Source organism: Myxocyprinus asiaticus, chromosome 47 (assembly GCF_019703515.2).
Source record: "Myxocyprinus asiaticus isolate MX2 ecotype Aquarium Trade chromosome 47, UBuf_Myxa_2, whole genome shotgun sequence".
Classification (NCBI taxonomy): Eukaryota; Metazoa; Chordata; class Actinopteri; order Cypriniformes; family Catostomidae; genus Myxocyprinus; species Myxocyprinus asiaticus.
Window position 1 is genome coordinate 27,475,206 of NC_059390.1, and position 16,291 is coordinate 27,491,496.

At 36.4% G+C, this 16,291-nt stretch overlaps 1 protein-coding gene across 6 annotated transcripts in view; it reads left to right on the top strand.

Moving 5' to 3' along the window:
• Positions 1-16,291, top strand: part of tbc1d22a (TBC1 domain family, member 22a) — a 222,600-nt gene that overhangs the window by 42,152 nt on the left and 164,157 nt on the right. For 2 of the 6 annotated variants that reach the window (XM_051691574.1, XM_051691575.1), the window contains exons 5-8: positions 640-710; positions 8,551-8,679; positions 11,739-11,801; positions 12,356-12,421. In XM_051691574.1, the coding sequence (XP_051547534.1) occupies positions 640-710; positions 8,551-8,679; positions 11,739-11,801; positions 12,356-12,421 (329 nt within the window). The remainder of the gene's footprint in view (positions 1-639; positions 711-8,550; positions 8,680-11,738; positions 11,802-12,355; positions 12,422-16,291) is intronic. The other 4 variants (XM_051691577.1, XM_051691579.1, XM_051691576.1 and 1 more) reach the window with 2 other exon arrangements.

Sequence of the window (16,291 nt, forward strand, 5' to 3'; positions counted from 1 at the left end):
TATGTCATGAATGTATGAATGTGGAGAATCATTACAAATCATGTAAAACTACATTGAATCTGGTGTTTTTATGAGACAGGGGCTATCATTTATTATCCTGTATTTCCACTTACGTCATCTCCACAAATTCCGTGGGATGGTGCTCACGGAGATGGTGCTTAAGGTTTGAGGTGTTTTTTGTGACAACATCGATGGTGCCTCGTGGGTCTTTAACATACCCAAAGAAATCCCAGACAGCGGACTTCAACTGCTTTGGCGGCGGAAATAAACGTTCAGGCTCGGACATGTCTATATGATGCACTCATGCTGTGCTCCGCTCGTGCCGCACTACTAATGTGCTCGCGACACCTGCATGTCACCTTTAAAACTTAGTGACAGTTGAATGTAACATGAGGAAGGCACAATTTAAAGATTTATTTTATCTCGGCGAGTTTATTTGATGCTGTGTAAATGTTGCCGATTCTGTCTTAATTAAACTGATTTATATTTTAGAAATGTTCTATTGTTATATTGTGAAACCCTTGAAACTGTTACATCCTTAATATATATATATATATATATATATATATATATATATATATATATATATATATATATATATATATACACTGTATATATTTCTTCTATTTGTCTCTTTAGAGGAGCTACGGAAGTTAAGCTGGTCTGGAATTCCAAGGCATGTTCGGCCCATCACATGGAAGCTGCTCTCAGTAAGTTTAACAATCCCAGCACCTCCTCTGTCCTCACACTGCTTCATTAGAATAGCACATCCATTAAAAGATGAATCAAAGAATACATAATACATTCTACATAAATACACATTTATAAGTCATTAGGCTTTAGCTAATGACTTAAACTGCCTAGAAACTCAGAGGTCCAGTAGACTGAAAACTAATGGTAAATTAAACAGTTTCAGTGGCTGTGAATGGATCTTCTAGAGGTATCTTCAGAAAATGTCCACTTGTTTGAGATGTGCGTTCAACAGAGAAAAAGGGATGGACCTTTTTGTGCACTGGGCCATTATCACTATCTGTGACAGTATAAAACTAGACATTATAAATAGAAACTTCTGCACATAACCTTGATTGGCCATGTTGGATGTTGTGTTTGTTTTGGTCACTGAAAATGGTGTCAAAATATAACAAAGGGACATAATAAGAAATTAATAACCCTTCTAATGAGATACTTAGCTTTAGTAATGAGACTAAAAAGCTAAAGAAAAATGTTAGACAGCCTTTGGCCTTCTATTAATAGGGTTAACAACAGTGCTAAAGCAATGTTATTAGTGTCAGTGTTTTTAGGGCTATTTAGGTTATTTTCTTAAGGATTAATGAATTAATTCCCCCAAAATGAAAATTATGTCATTATTTATTCACACGTATGTCGTGTCAAACTCGTATGTTGACCACATCTGTCAAGCTCCAAAAAGGAAAAGAAATCCATTGGAAGCGAGATATGGGTTATGCTTGTTCATGCACTCTGACAGACAGGAGGGCAGCACTGAGCCCTCATGCCATACTGATAGATGAAGTGCCAGTCTGAAACCAGGATGGTACGGAGGGAGAGATTTGATACTTGGACCCCCTTCTAGGCTAGTGTTTGGACACACACACACACACACTCACACACACACACACACACAGAAACATCTAATTCACCCATGTGACCTTCATTTGCCTATGGCAAGCTCATCTGTCATGTTGACTTGAACCCTGGACTGCAGCCCCACTCAATCAAACCCCATCGATCCACACTATTGAGCTGCGGCTCAGGTGTGTGGTATGTGAGTTAATCGGTGTGTGTGTATTTGTGTTTTAGTGAGTGGAGAGCAGCTCTGAACAGCTGGAATTCATCCTTTAACAAGAGTAATGACCGGTGGAGGGCGACAGTGCCGTTTGAATGGGTGCTGTAAAATGTGATCAATGCTTTGCATCCTGCTGACGTCTCTAGACTGCCACCAAACCCATCTCGAGACTTCCTTAAGAAAAAATAATTTTTCTTTTGGCAGTTACCCGCTAGAAAGTAAAGATTTCATTACTGGTGTTTGATAGAGAAAGCAGCATTAAACTGTTGCTCATATGTAGAGTTAGAAATTTGACCAAACCTCTAACCATAAGTATTAAATTTTGATGTGTAACATATCCCATACCATTTGTGCAAAGGCTATTATGAATGATGCCTAGAATCGTCTGGCTTTTTAAGGAGATGTGTGCTATTAGTTTTCTTAGTGACTGGACGTACAGTTTTTGCATTGAAAGAAAGGCCCGAGCCATATCTGGAGACCAGAATATCATTGAGACTTAGAGTTGGTCTCCTTTGATTTGGGCCTGTAAGAAACCACCTAGTTACCACCCAGAACAGTCTAGCTACAACCCAGCAATGCACTAGCGACACCCTTGCACCTCTAACAACACATGGTTGTTGCAACACCCTAGATACTATGATCAAGAACACCCTAGTATTTACTTAGCAGCCACTTACAAAACCTTAGCAACCTTTTAGCAACACCCTAGCAACCACCTGGAGCACACCAGCAATTTCCTAACAATCACCCAGAACACCCTAGTAATTGTCCTGGCAAAACCCAAGCTGCCATCCAAAGCACATTTATAATCACCTGGCAATTATCCAGAACACCCTAGTAATTACCTAGCAGCTTCCCACAACACCATAGCAATAACCAAGCAACACTCTAGCAGTTGCCTTGGCAATGATTGAGAACACCCTAGCAATTACCTAGCAACCACCCACAACACCCTGTCAACCTCTAGCAACACTCTAGCAATGCCCTAGCAACCACCTAGAACTCACAAGCCATTGTCTAATCATCATCCAGAACACCCTAGAAATTGCCTTAGCAATACCTTAAAGGTGCACTTAGTAATTCTAATCAGGATGGGGTGTGGGGGCAGAGCGAGAGGGAAATTTATTAGAAGAGCGATGGCAAATCTGGCTGATGCGAACTTTCTGAACTCCAAGGAGGACAAATGGCTGAGAAACAGACCAAGAGAAAAAGGTCAGACAAATATAAACTAAAAAAAGAAGGATTATGATGAGTCGAAGGCTAGGAGCCGTATCAACATCGGTGAGGATTTTCAGCAGTGGAGAGACCTCCGAGAGGTAAAATGCATGAATTTGGGGGGCAGAACTTCCAAAGGAGCACTGAAGGGAGGGGTGTGTTTGTTTTGGCACTTGAGTTCGAATATTAACATTGTTTCTCAGGAATCGCTGAGTCCACCTTTAAATATCACCCAGAACACCCTTGCAGTCAGCTTGGCACACACCCAGAACACCCTAGCAATTATCTAGCAGCCACCCACAACACCCTATCATCCTCTATCAACACTCTAGCAATGCCATAGCAACCACCTAGAACACAAGCCATTGCCTTATAATCATCCAGAACACCCTATTAATCGCCTTGGCAGTACCTTAGCTATCACCCAGAACACCCTTGTGATCACCTTGGCAACCACCCAGAACACCCTAGCAATTACCTAGCAGCCACCCACAACACCCTAGCAACCACTTAGCAACCGCCCAAACATGCAAGCAATTTCCTATCAATCATCCAGAACACTCTAGTAATCCCCCTGGCAACATCCTAACTACCATCCAGAACACCTTTACAATCGATCTGGCAACGATCCAGAACACCCTAGCAATAACCTAGCAGCTACTTACAACACCATAGCAACCACCTAGCAACCCTCTAGCGATGCCCTTGCAACCACCTGAAACACACAAGCAATTGCCTAACAATCACTCAGAACACCCTAGCAGTCATCCTGGCAACATTCTAGCTTCCATCCAGAACACTCTTGCAAATGCTATGGCAACCACCAAGAACACCTTAGCAATTACATTGCAACAACCTACAACACCCTAGCAACACTAGCAATACCCTAGCAACCACCTGAAATGCACATGCAATTGCCTAACAGCCCAGAATACCCTAGCAATCGCCCTGGCAACACCCTAGCTATCATCCAGAACACCCTTGCAATTGCTCTGGCAATGATCCAGAACACCCACCAATAACATAGCAGCTACCCACAACACCCTAGCAACCACCTAACAACACTAGCAATACCCTAGCAACCCTCTAAAACACACAAGCCATTGCCTAACAATAGCCCAGAACACCATAGAATTCGCCTTGGCAACACTCTAGCTACCATCCAGAACACCATTGCAACTGCTCTGGCAACCACCCAGAACACCCTAGCAACTGCATTGCAGCAACCACAATACCCTAGCAACAACTAGCAACACTCTAGCATCACCCTAACAATCACCTGGAAAACACAAGCCATTGCCTAACAATCACCAAGAGTACCATAACAATAGCCCTAGCAACCACCAAGAATAACATTGCAATTGCCCTGACAACCACCCACAGCACCCTAGCAACAACCTAGCAACACTCTAGCAATGCCATAGAAACCACCTGGAACACACAAGCAATTGCCTGGAACTGTTTGCTTTGCAGCTGTTTTCAGGAAGGAAAGCAGCAAGTCATAGTGATTAGCAAGGTCTGGGGAAATCAACACTAGTTTACAGTCTTTTACCATCTTTCTCTTTCATTTCCTGGAAGGATTGCCTCTTCAGAGACCCCTGAAACCCTATAAAACCTTTCACCTCCCTCTGATCTCTGATATCTATAAATGACATGCCGGGAACTCTACAATAACTTCACACTTGTCAAAGTGTCTTTTCATTACGTTGCCACCGTGTTCAGGACACAGAGGTGAACATGGTATCTTCACCGGTCTTATTTCAGCCAGGCTGCCCAGACATGATAAAATTATGCCCACAAGCCCCTACTGTTTGTGTTATTTGTGGGCGAGATGGCAATAACTGTAAAAAAAAAAAAAAAAAAAATCTGCTTGTACTTTAAAAGTGCAGTAAGTTGCGTTCCAAAATAAAATGTTGTAGGTGGGTGTTTCTGTTGGTGCTTCAGGCCCTTTGGGCCTTTAGAAAATAAACTCTATTAAAATACTTTTCACCCTCTTACTAGTTTATGTGATTTATGAAATCTGTATGAAATTAATTGTCATTTTTGTATTTTTTTCTGAAAGTCATAGTTTATGTGCATTCTGTGGTTGAAACGACAATGATGGAAATGATATTTTTAACAGTTTTGAAATGAAATCGCTGACTCCTTTGTCTTGCTTTGGCTATTTTCATAGGGAACATTTTATTTATCCTTAATACTCACAAAATAAAATAAAATAATATTTCCATACACTTTTTTGCATAATTAGGCAAAATTATAGCCTGATTGGAAATGACGTGCAATAATTATTAATTAATTAACTTTTATAATTTTATCAGTTTATTTATTTATTCTTTTACGTCTGTCTCATAGTCTCTGTAGTAACTTGTTTTGGAGTGTAAGACATGTCTGTTTCTCACCCACACAAGGTGGGCTTTAATAAATAAAAGACTAAAGCTGTGCAGATGATTAAATAGTGTTTTCAGTCGCACTAATACGAGGTGCTTGAGTTATGATGTCCTGTTGCGAGCAGGTGGAAGTTTGTTGATACAGAGCCAGTGCCTGGACACAGACCTTGTGCATGTGTTCATCCAAAACCTGCGGCTGGAAATCATTTATTACCGGCCTGTTGTTCTGGACCTCTGCACCTGCTGTGAACAATGCCACGATGCCTCTCTCTTTTTAGCGACAAAATGTGAACAACAGCTTCTTTTTATGTTAATTTAACAGCATGGGGTCTTAAGTCTTTTGTCACTGTTAATAGCAATAATAACACTTTGTTTGTTGGATAAAAAAATCATGTTTGTTCTTTCTGAATTCTAGTTACCATTCATGGTAGAAGTCTACACAGGGTGTTAAACAGAAGCCCAAACCCGTCCTGTAAATAAAGCGTTGTGATTTGACCTGACCTAACTGGAAATATGCTCTTTTTATTGAGTTGTGTTAAACTTAAATATTTAGAAAAATTCTCTTTTTTTTTTTTTTTTTTTTTTTTCATTAATTCCAAACCCAAAGTTATTAATAAAAAAAATAATAATATTTTTTTTTAGCATATTGTTTGTTGGTACGGTTCATTTCATTAATCTGATTCAAAAAAACAATTCACAACTTAATCAGGAATGAAAAGTGTCCTCCGAGGTCCCCGTGCAGCATTGTGTGGTCAATGTTGTAGTAATAATGTTCGTTATCACAGTAGTTTCACTATTAGGTTACATAGATTGTGTCAAATTTTGTTATTTGTTCCAATATTATTGTTAACGACATTGTGGAGAACTTCACTAACAATAGCCTAATATTGAAGATAATGTTAATTATCAATATACTTATTCCCAATTTTAAAGTTAAAGTTTATTTTTTAAAAACAAACAACTAAATGTGTTATTTAAAAAAAACAAACAATTTTTCTCTTAAAAATGAGTTGAGTTTTACTTTTGTATTTTTAATGAAAGTTTTAAGTATTCATTTGATTAGATACTATTTTTATGATAAAATTGAATTAAACTTTAAAGCATCAAATGGAAAACAGAATTTGGAGGGAAAGAGAAAATTAAAAAAAAAAAAAAAACCTAAAGCAATGTTTACTTGTATATTGTATGGCCTTTTTATTTAGTTATTTATTTATTTGTGTGTGTGATTGTATTAACGATTTGCTATCGAGAATCATCAAATTTTATTGGTATTGGTACCGACTACTGAAATGATGGTGTCGCGACAACCCTGGTGTGAATATATTAAACCATTGTTTTGGCCAACAAATATTACAGTCGATAAAATGTATACATTTAAAACACATGTGACAACTTGCCCCAATAAAAAAAGTTTATACTTTAAACTTGCACAAAAACTCTACCATAAGTAAATAGTTGACCCTTACCTGAATGGATGCCAGTGTGATGTATGTACAGTACACTTATTTACCCAGCAGCTATTACAAAAAGATAATAATGAAGATGTATACAAACACTACAGTATGATTTTCTGGAAAGCTGCTTTGAAACGGAGTGTATTGATAAAAGTGCTAGACAATTAAAAATGACTTGACTAATGTTGAAGTTTTCATTTGGAGGTTGGAATTTACAGTAAAGTGTTAAAATTTAAGCAGACTTTGAAATAGATGTTTGAAACCAAAATGAAAATCCACTTCCAGAGAAAACACATTTGTGTCATTTCTAGCTGGTTAGTCTTAAATCAGGGTTATACTCCGGGTTAATAATCTGCCCATTCAATTCTGTGAAACTCTATTGTGTGCTTTTCTTTGAATAATCTGAAAGTTACTCATAACGTGTTAGTCTTTTTGATTTTATTACTTGTACATATGCTAATGGGCCGTACCGAAGAGTTCTGCTTGGCACACATACATCTTGTCACAGAACTCATCTGCGTGTGGAAGTAAAAAATAGCCACATGGGGGAGCGTCTTCTGTGATAAATGGATTTCAGTGCTTGTAGATTTTCGTGCAATCAATTACTTTATCAAGAGACTTTCTTTTTTGGACCTGAACATCTGCTGTGCTTTCGTTCTCTCGCTGTGGCAAGTAATAAGAGGAAATCTAACTTTAAATGTGACTGATATCCACTTAGTGGCTACAAACTCTGTGAAACCCCTAAACTTTTCTTTGTATCTCCTGAATTCTAATTCCAGATCAGTTCTGTTGCATTAGTTCATCCACACTTCTACCACTGCATTGTAAAATTATTGATTCTGATTGTTACACACACACAGTCCTTAGTTTTGATTGATGCATTTTTGTAAAAATGCGTCTATTATTGCTTATCTGGATCAGATTTGCATTGTGATTGGATTTGCTTACTGTTCCTAAAATACATCATACCTTAAATGACACAAATCTATGAAATCACTGTGAATTAGATGACAAATCTGTCTGTGCTTACCGATATTCGAAGCACTGCCCTAGTGGCAAAAGCTGGAAGTGTTTTTGAATGTATGGGCAAGTGTGAGCTTCAGTTTCAGAATGAAATCGCCAAAAGAGAGTTGTATTTTTTGTTGTAAGTGATGGAATACACTCAACAGAAATGCATATTTTATCAACCATATGACCAAACCCCAACACTAAACCTTAACCGTCAGTGGAGTGAAAATGTAATCTTGGTGAACGCGATTACTTCCTGGTTTTCCAGGGATGAGAACCCATGTCTCTTAGGCTGCTGTTTGCGCAAAGTGCTATCAGTCACACCACAGAAAAAGGTAAACACATTTAAATTGATGCAAACATTTCTAACAGGAGATGGCACTGGCCAGTAGTTAGGCAGATTGAGGTTGACGTCAGGCTACTGGAATATTCGGTAGCAACATGTCGACTTCCAGTGTGATCATGTTGTCATGGCTTTAGATGCATTTAATTGTGGATTCGACGCTAATATGAACTAAAGTGTGAACGCAATTCCTTGTATAAAGTGTGCTGCCATCAGTGTTGGAGTCAGATTTGGAAGACCCATTTGAGCCATTTTGTAAGCAAACGCTGCATGTCAGATTGATTTTGGGGAATCTCAACTGTCCTGCTGTTTACAGTTTTATTTTGCTTCTCTTCACAGGGGTATCTACCTGCCAATGCTGAGCGCAGAGAAAGCACACTGCAGAGGAAGAGACAAGAGTACTTTGGCTTTATCGAGCAGTACTACGACTCTCGCAATGATGAACACCACCAGGACACATACAGACAGGTAACAGACCACTTTCACAGCTCACCCTTTGTAGAGTACTAGATAATACTGCTAACAGTGCTTTTTTATATGAGGGCGGTAGTAAACTGGTGAATTAGAGGTGCCATGAGATTAATTGCATTTCCTGTAATTTTCCTTCAACTTCCTATCATGTATTCCTGGTGTAATCATTTATTATTATTATTATTATTGTTATCCGTCCATCTTCTATAGCCATTTGACTTATGCAGGGTGGCGGGTAGTGCTGGAGCATATCCCAGCTGTCTTGGGCCAAAGGCAGGGAAACACCCTGGCAAGGTGGCCAGTCCATCACACCCGGTTCTATCCGAATACACAGACAGATACAGATAATTTTGTCATATGAATAGATACAGATACAAATACAGATAATGGCTTTGCTGCACACCCCTAGTCGAAGAGCTCAAAACCTCTGGGGCTGCAAACATTTGATGTTTAAAACTAGCTACTTTTCATGCTCAGTTCATTTTATGCAAAATTATAGTTTAATGGGATATGTGCCTCCTAATGCTTTATAAAGCAATAATGGCTCACCAAAGTGTTACCTATTCATAGAAAGTGGTGAAAGACTTGACGAGATCAAAGCCGGCAGTTTAGTTTATGCCAGGGGTTTAATGTAACATATGCTTATGTTGTGATTGATGTCTCGGCAGCAGCAGCATGTTAACTGTACCAGAACTGTTGTGTTACAAGGGTATGGTGTTTAGAAATGCCACCAACTGATAGTGTTTGATATTTACATGCAAAAGAGGGAAAGGAAAAAGATGTTTAAGGCTCCAGTGAATTGGCAGGAGAATGTGTTGCTGTCATTCTGATGTGATAGACGTCTCCATGATTTAAGGCTGATGGCTTGTGATCTCAGAGTGTCAGATTCACATGTGACAAACATGTTTAATTTCTCACAAACTATTTCTGGGTGAATCTCACAAAGTCAGCCAAGAACATGTTCTTTCATATCCATTCCAAAATCAAAAGAAAAAATTTTTATTTTATTTTTGAATTATTATTTAAGTATTTTGTAAAATTAAACCATTATGAATTCATATATATATATATATATATATACACACACTACCGGTCAAAAGTTTTGAAACACTCATTCTTTATTATAATTTTTTTCATAATTAGAATAATAGTGAAGTCATCAAAACTATGGAATAACATAAATGGGACTATGGGAATTATGTTGTGACTAAACAAAATCCAAAATAAATCAAAACTGTGTTATATTTTAGCATCTTCAAAGTAGTCACCCTTTGCCTAGAATTTGCAGACATGTACTCTTGACATTTTCTCAACCAACTTCTTGAGGTATCACCCTGGGATGCTTTTTAAACAGTATTGAAGGAGTTCCCATCTATGTTGGGCACTTATTGGCTGCTTTTCTGTATTATTTGGTCCAAGTCATCAATTTCAAAAACTTTTTTTTAAATAAAATGTTAGTTTTATAATGAAATAAATTAATATGGTGGCACAATTATATTTTTGTCTACAAAACTAATTTCAAACATTTAAGAATAAGCCTTCAGATCAAAAGATTTTTAAGATCATGAGAAACATTTCAGTCAAGTGTTTCAAAACTTTTGACCGGTAGTGTGTATATTACATTTACATTTATTCATTTGGCAGACACTTTTATCCAAAGCGACTTACAAAAGAGGAAAACACAAGTGAATCATCTTATGGAGACAGTGGTATGAAAAGTGCTGTATTACAAAGTTTCACTAGCATCAGAATAGTATTCAAAACTATATATATATATATACTGTATATTTAAAATTTTGAATGTTATTATAAATTAATTACCCCCCCATTCTCAAGACCTTAATATGGGAAAAATAAAATACAATAGAATACTAAAACTAATTCTCATTTAATATTATTTTATTAATATGTATTTTTTTATTGTAGTATTATTTCTAATTATCATTACGTAACACAAAAAACAGAATTCTTATTATCATAATATAGAAAATATTTTGTAAGATATTAATTTATATGTATTAACATTTATTATTTTTATTGTAATATTAGAGATTTTATTGGTGATTATGTAATTACATAATGCATAAAAAAATACCATAATATTGAAAAACATTCTTAAGATATTATTTAATATTTAATAATATCTGTATAAATACGTTTTATTTGTATTCTTTTTATTGTAATATTATTTGTATTTGTAAAGTATTTATGGGTGATTACGTAACATAATGCAAAAAATATATACTCATTAGCTTAATTTAGAAAAATATGTAGAAAATATATTCTTAAGACATTGTTTATTATTTAATCTATTTTTTTATTAACATGTATTTTTTTATTTATATACTAATATTTGTTATTGTAAAGTATTAATGTGTGATTATGTATTCATAAATATATAATACAAAAAAGTGGTTTCTCAATACCATAATGCAAATATACTATATATTTACATATTATTATATTTTATATTGAATATTTAAATAAAATGATTTATTATTTTAAATCATTTAAATGGTGAAGGTATTGCAAGTAGTGTACAGTACATGGCAGTATTTGTTGGACTTATTATAACAAAATTAATAATTTTGTCCGTACAAGATGATTTTCATCATTGTTGAGATTCATCGAGAAAACTGAAAATTGAGTGTAAAATGTGCTTAATGATCATGAAAATAATGTCATATTGCAAAAAATCTTTTAATGGTCCAAAAAAATAGGCTTAATTTCCCTCAAAGAAAATATCATTTATTAATATGTTTGTTAATTATTGGGTAAACTATGACCCAGACATGTTTTTCACCCATATTGTTTAAAAACTTTCTCTGAAAATGTTTCACCAGAAATGTGTTTCCAATGGTTAATAATCATTTTCTCTTGAAGAGATAATATTGATGAATGGTATATTGTAATGCTCTTTTCATAGTTTTTTTTATTTTATAGATTGTTGTTTGTCCACCATCACTCTCATGACTCTCTCTTTGTGTGTGTTCTTGACATCCATATTTTATGTATACTGTACATGTTGTATGTGTTCTTTGTTTCTAAACCATCAGATTCACATAGATATTCCCCGAATGAGTCCAGAAAGTTTAGTTCTGCAGCCCAAGGTAACAGAGGTAAGAAGACAGATGAACCGCCTGACGTCAACGCCTCTGTCCACCTGTCACCCAACAGCATGTCACTCAATCATCTGTCTGTCTATCTGTCAGTCAAACTATCTGTCCAATCAGCCAGCGAGTCTCGGGCCAAAAGTGTTTGTCGGAAAATGTGTTCAAGGAATAGTTCAGCCAAAAAGTGAAATTCTCGTTCTGAACCCATATGAGTTATTTATTTATTTTCTCTGCAACATAAAAGGAGAAACACAAAACTGTTAAGAAAACCTTAAAAATCCCTTATTCTTTGTAAATGGATGGGGAAGAAAAACGCAACCTGTACATTTTTTACATTTTGTGGTCTACGTTAAAATGAATGTGAGTAAACGATGACAAAATTTCCATTTTTGGGTGAACTATTCCTTTGAGGTACTCAGGAAATAGAACACAGGAAGTACAATTCAGTTAGTTAGTTCCTCCTCAGACAAACAGCCAGACCCGTTTCTCTTTGAGCTCTTTCGCCGTTCTGATCTGTCCTAACCTGCTTGTGCTACTCTCTTTGTGTCTCTTCCCTGCAGATTCACATTGACATTCCGAGAACTAATCCTCTTATACCTCTCTTTCAACAAGCTTCTGTGCAAGAGGTGAGATGTTCGCACCACCCACTTCACTCAGCTTGACGCATTCTGCCGTGTCACACACGAAACGCCCTCACAAAACTCACACCCAGCCAAGAAAACACCTTGGAATAGTTCACCTATAAATGAAAATAATTTATGCACCCTCATGTCTGTCCAAACTCGTAAGATTTTCTTTCATGGAGCACAAAAAATGGAGCTTTTGAAAAATATCCTGGCTACACTATTCTATATAGTGAAGGTGAATGAGTGCTGTCAAGCTCCAAACTTTACATAATGGATATGAGCAGCACTGCAGTTTAATTAATGTTAATGGTTATATAGTGTGTAATAATGATTTTTAATGTTAATAAAAGTTATTCAAAAGGGATATCTAGTGTTTAAATTGAAGAAATATATGTAGGTTCTTTGTGAATTATCAAGAATTTTCATTTGTTTTAATAGGCCTTTGTGATTTTGTCGACAGGTTGATAAATACACATCCTCACACGTTTAACACACTTTTTAAGCCTGAGAAATGTGGCATATAAAACTTAAAACTACCATCAGAAATGCAATATGTAAGGTGTGTGTGTGTGTGTATATATATATATATATATATATATATATATATATATATATATATATATATATATATATATATATATATATATATACAGGTGCATCTCAATAAATTAGAATGTCGTGGAAAAGTTCATTTATTTCAGTAATTCAACTCAAATTGTGAAACTCATGTATTAAATAAATTCAATGCACACAGACTGAAGTAGTTTAAGTCTTTGGCTCTTTTAATTGTGATGATTTTGGCTCACATTTAACAAAAACCCACCAATTCACTATCTCAAAAAATTAGAATATGGTGACATGCCAATCAGCTAATCAACTCAAAACACCTGCAAAGGTTTCCTGAGCCTTCAAAATGGTCTCTCAGTTTGGTTCACTAGGCTACACAATCATGGGGAAGACTGCTGATCTGACAGTTGTCCAGAAGACAATCACTGACACCCTTCACAAGGAGGGTAAGCCACAAACATTCATTGCCAAAGAAACTGGCTGTTCACAGAGTGCTGTATCCAAGCATGTTAACAGAAAGTTGAGTGGAAGGAAAAAGTGTGGAAGAAAAAGATGCACAACCAACCGAGAGAACCGCAGCCTTATGATTATCAAGCAAAATCGATTCAAGAATTTGGTGAACTTCACAAGGAATGGACTGAGGCTGGGGTCAAGGCATCAAGAGCCACCACACACAGACGTGTCAAGGAATTTGGCTACAGTTGTTGTATTCCTCTTGTTAAGCTACTCCTGAACCACAGACAACGTCAGAGGCGTCTTACCTGGGCTAAGGAGAAGAAGAACTGGACTGTTGCCCAGTGGTCCAAAGTCCTCTTTTCAGATGAGAGCAAGTTTTGTATTTCATTTGGAAACCAAGGTCCTAGAGTCTGGAGGAAGGGTGGAGAAGATCATAGCCCAAGTTGCTTGAAGTCCAGTGTTAAGTTTCCACAGTCTGTGATGATTTGGGGTGCAATGTCATCTGCTGGTGTTGGTCCATTGTGTTTTTTGAAAACCAAAGTCACTGCACCCGTTTACCAAGACATTTTGGAGCACTTCATGCTTCCTTCTGCTGACCAGCTTTTTAAAGATGCTGATTTCATTTTCCAGCAGGATTTGGCACCTGCCCACACTGCCAAAAGCACCAAAAGTTGGTTAAATGACCATGGTGTTGGTGTGCTTGACTGGCCAGCAAACTCACCAGACCTGAACCCCATAGAGAATCTATGGGGTATTGTCAAGAGGAAAATGAGAAACAAGAGATCAAAAAATGCAGATGAGCTGAAGGCCACTGTCAAAGAAACCTGGGCTTCCATACCACCTCAGCAGTGCCACAAACTGATCACCTCCATGCCACGCCGAATTGAGGCAGTAATTAAAGCAAAAGGAGCCCCTACCAAGTATTGAGTACATATACAGTAAATGAACATACTTTCCAGAAGGCCAACAATTCACTAAAAATGTTTTTTTTATTGGTCTTATGATGTATTCTAATTTTTTGAGATAGTGAATTGGTGGGTTTTTGTTAAATGTGAGCCAAAATCATCACAATTAAAAGAACCAAAGACTTAAACTACTTCAGTCTGTGTGCATTGAATTTATTTAATACACGAGTTTCACAATTTGAGTTGAATTACTGAAATAAATGAACTTTTCCACGACATTCTAATTTATTGAGATGCACCTGATATATATATATATATATATATATATATATATATATATATATATATATATATAGTCAGCAGGTTGTTATTGCAAATTAAACCCTGACAGGGTGACCAGCACCCCGACGGAAAGCGGAGTGGTCTTGTATAAGTCTGAAGGGGTTTATTTTGCGATAGCAATTACAGGCTACTAACCAAATAAATAAATACATGAACATGAAATATTGATTTATGTTGAAATTATGTAACAAGAAAGAATTCACTGAACAGCTGAAATCCACCTCCAGTTTGTGTCAGAGTTCTGTTGGTGTTTATTTTGTGAAAATGACCATCTGACTGTCCATTATCCAGCCTATTACAAGACTACTTGCCAAATGAACAAAGAAATGGACATGAAACATTGATTTATGTTGAAATTTTGTAATTATGTTAGAGGAATTAAATCGCTAAACAGCTGAAATCCACCTCCGGTTTGCGTCTGAGTTCTGTTGGTTTATTTAGTAAGTCATGACTGTCTGACCACTCATTTTACATCTTATTACAAGAGTACTTGCCAAATAAATGCACATGAACCATTGATTTGATATGAAAATATTTCATTAGCTTACTTGTAGTGATCGCACAGTGATCCGAGAAGCAGGAAAGATGGCTCACAGAACCCAGATGAGCGGTCTGATACGTGGATGTGCGGTTTTTTCTGAGAAATATCAGACAGCTAGATGGCGCCATTGACCATTCTGAATCGATTATTCCAGAGAGCCGTGTAAGAAGCATCTTGACTACTTAAATTATTGGTCCACACACAGTAAATGATAATATTTGACTTCAATATCAACATATTCAGTATTCATTACAGCTGGATTAAACTGAACAAGTTACTTACTACATTAAAAGAAATACAAAGACATAATTTAGAAGTATCCATTATTTTAATTTGCATATCTTTTTACAAAAAGCCAGTACATGCTGCGCTTGTTGAAATGGGGTCCTGTTCACCCTGTTAGATTTTACATGGACATATAAGACCATCATCAGATCCTATTTGGCCTCATATCTGTCACAGGGACTGCACATTGGTAAATATAAACAGCCATTTGAGTTCATAGCGATTGCGCAGTGAAAAGTTCAAAACCATCAACAGCTGCTGCAGGGCATATGGGTCTTAATGGAGCAGACATGACAGAAATTATGGTTATCCATGAAATATCATAATTTGTCAAATACAAAGTTTGTTCTGAACCACCGGTCCTTATGGAAATTTTAAAAAAGCCATATCTTCAATAATCAGCAGTTTTTGGGCATTTTTTCCTGCAATTTTAACGAAGCAAAGGGCATATTTTAGATACTGTATGAAATTGGTGACTGAAGGTCTAATGTTTACTTTTTGAAATGAGAAGATTTCATTTTAATCCGGTAATCCATACAAATATGGTGGCACAGTGGTTTCAATGTAATGATGTCATTAGCAATCCAGTTCTATATTCTAGATCAGTGTTTGATGTTAGCATGTTCCTAAGCTAATTACATGATATGGTAAAATGCATAAAAATACACAGCACACACAAGAATTGGGTAAAGTAGCTTGTGTAAGTAGTTTGGGTAAAAGTTTGTGTGACACTATTCGATATTAAATCAAATGTTTATTACATTTTTAAACAAC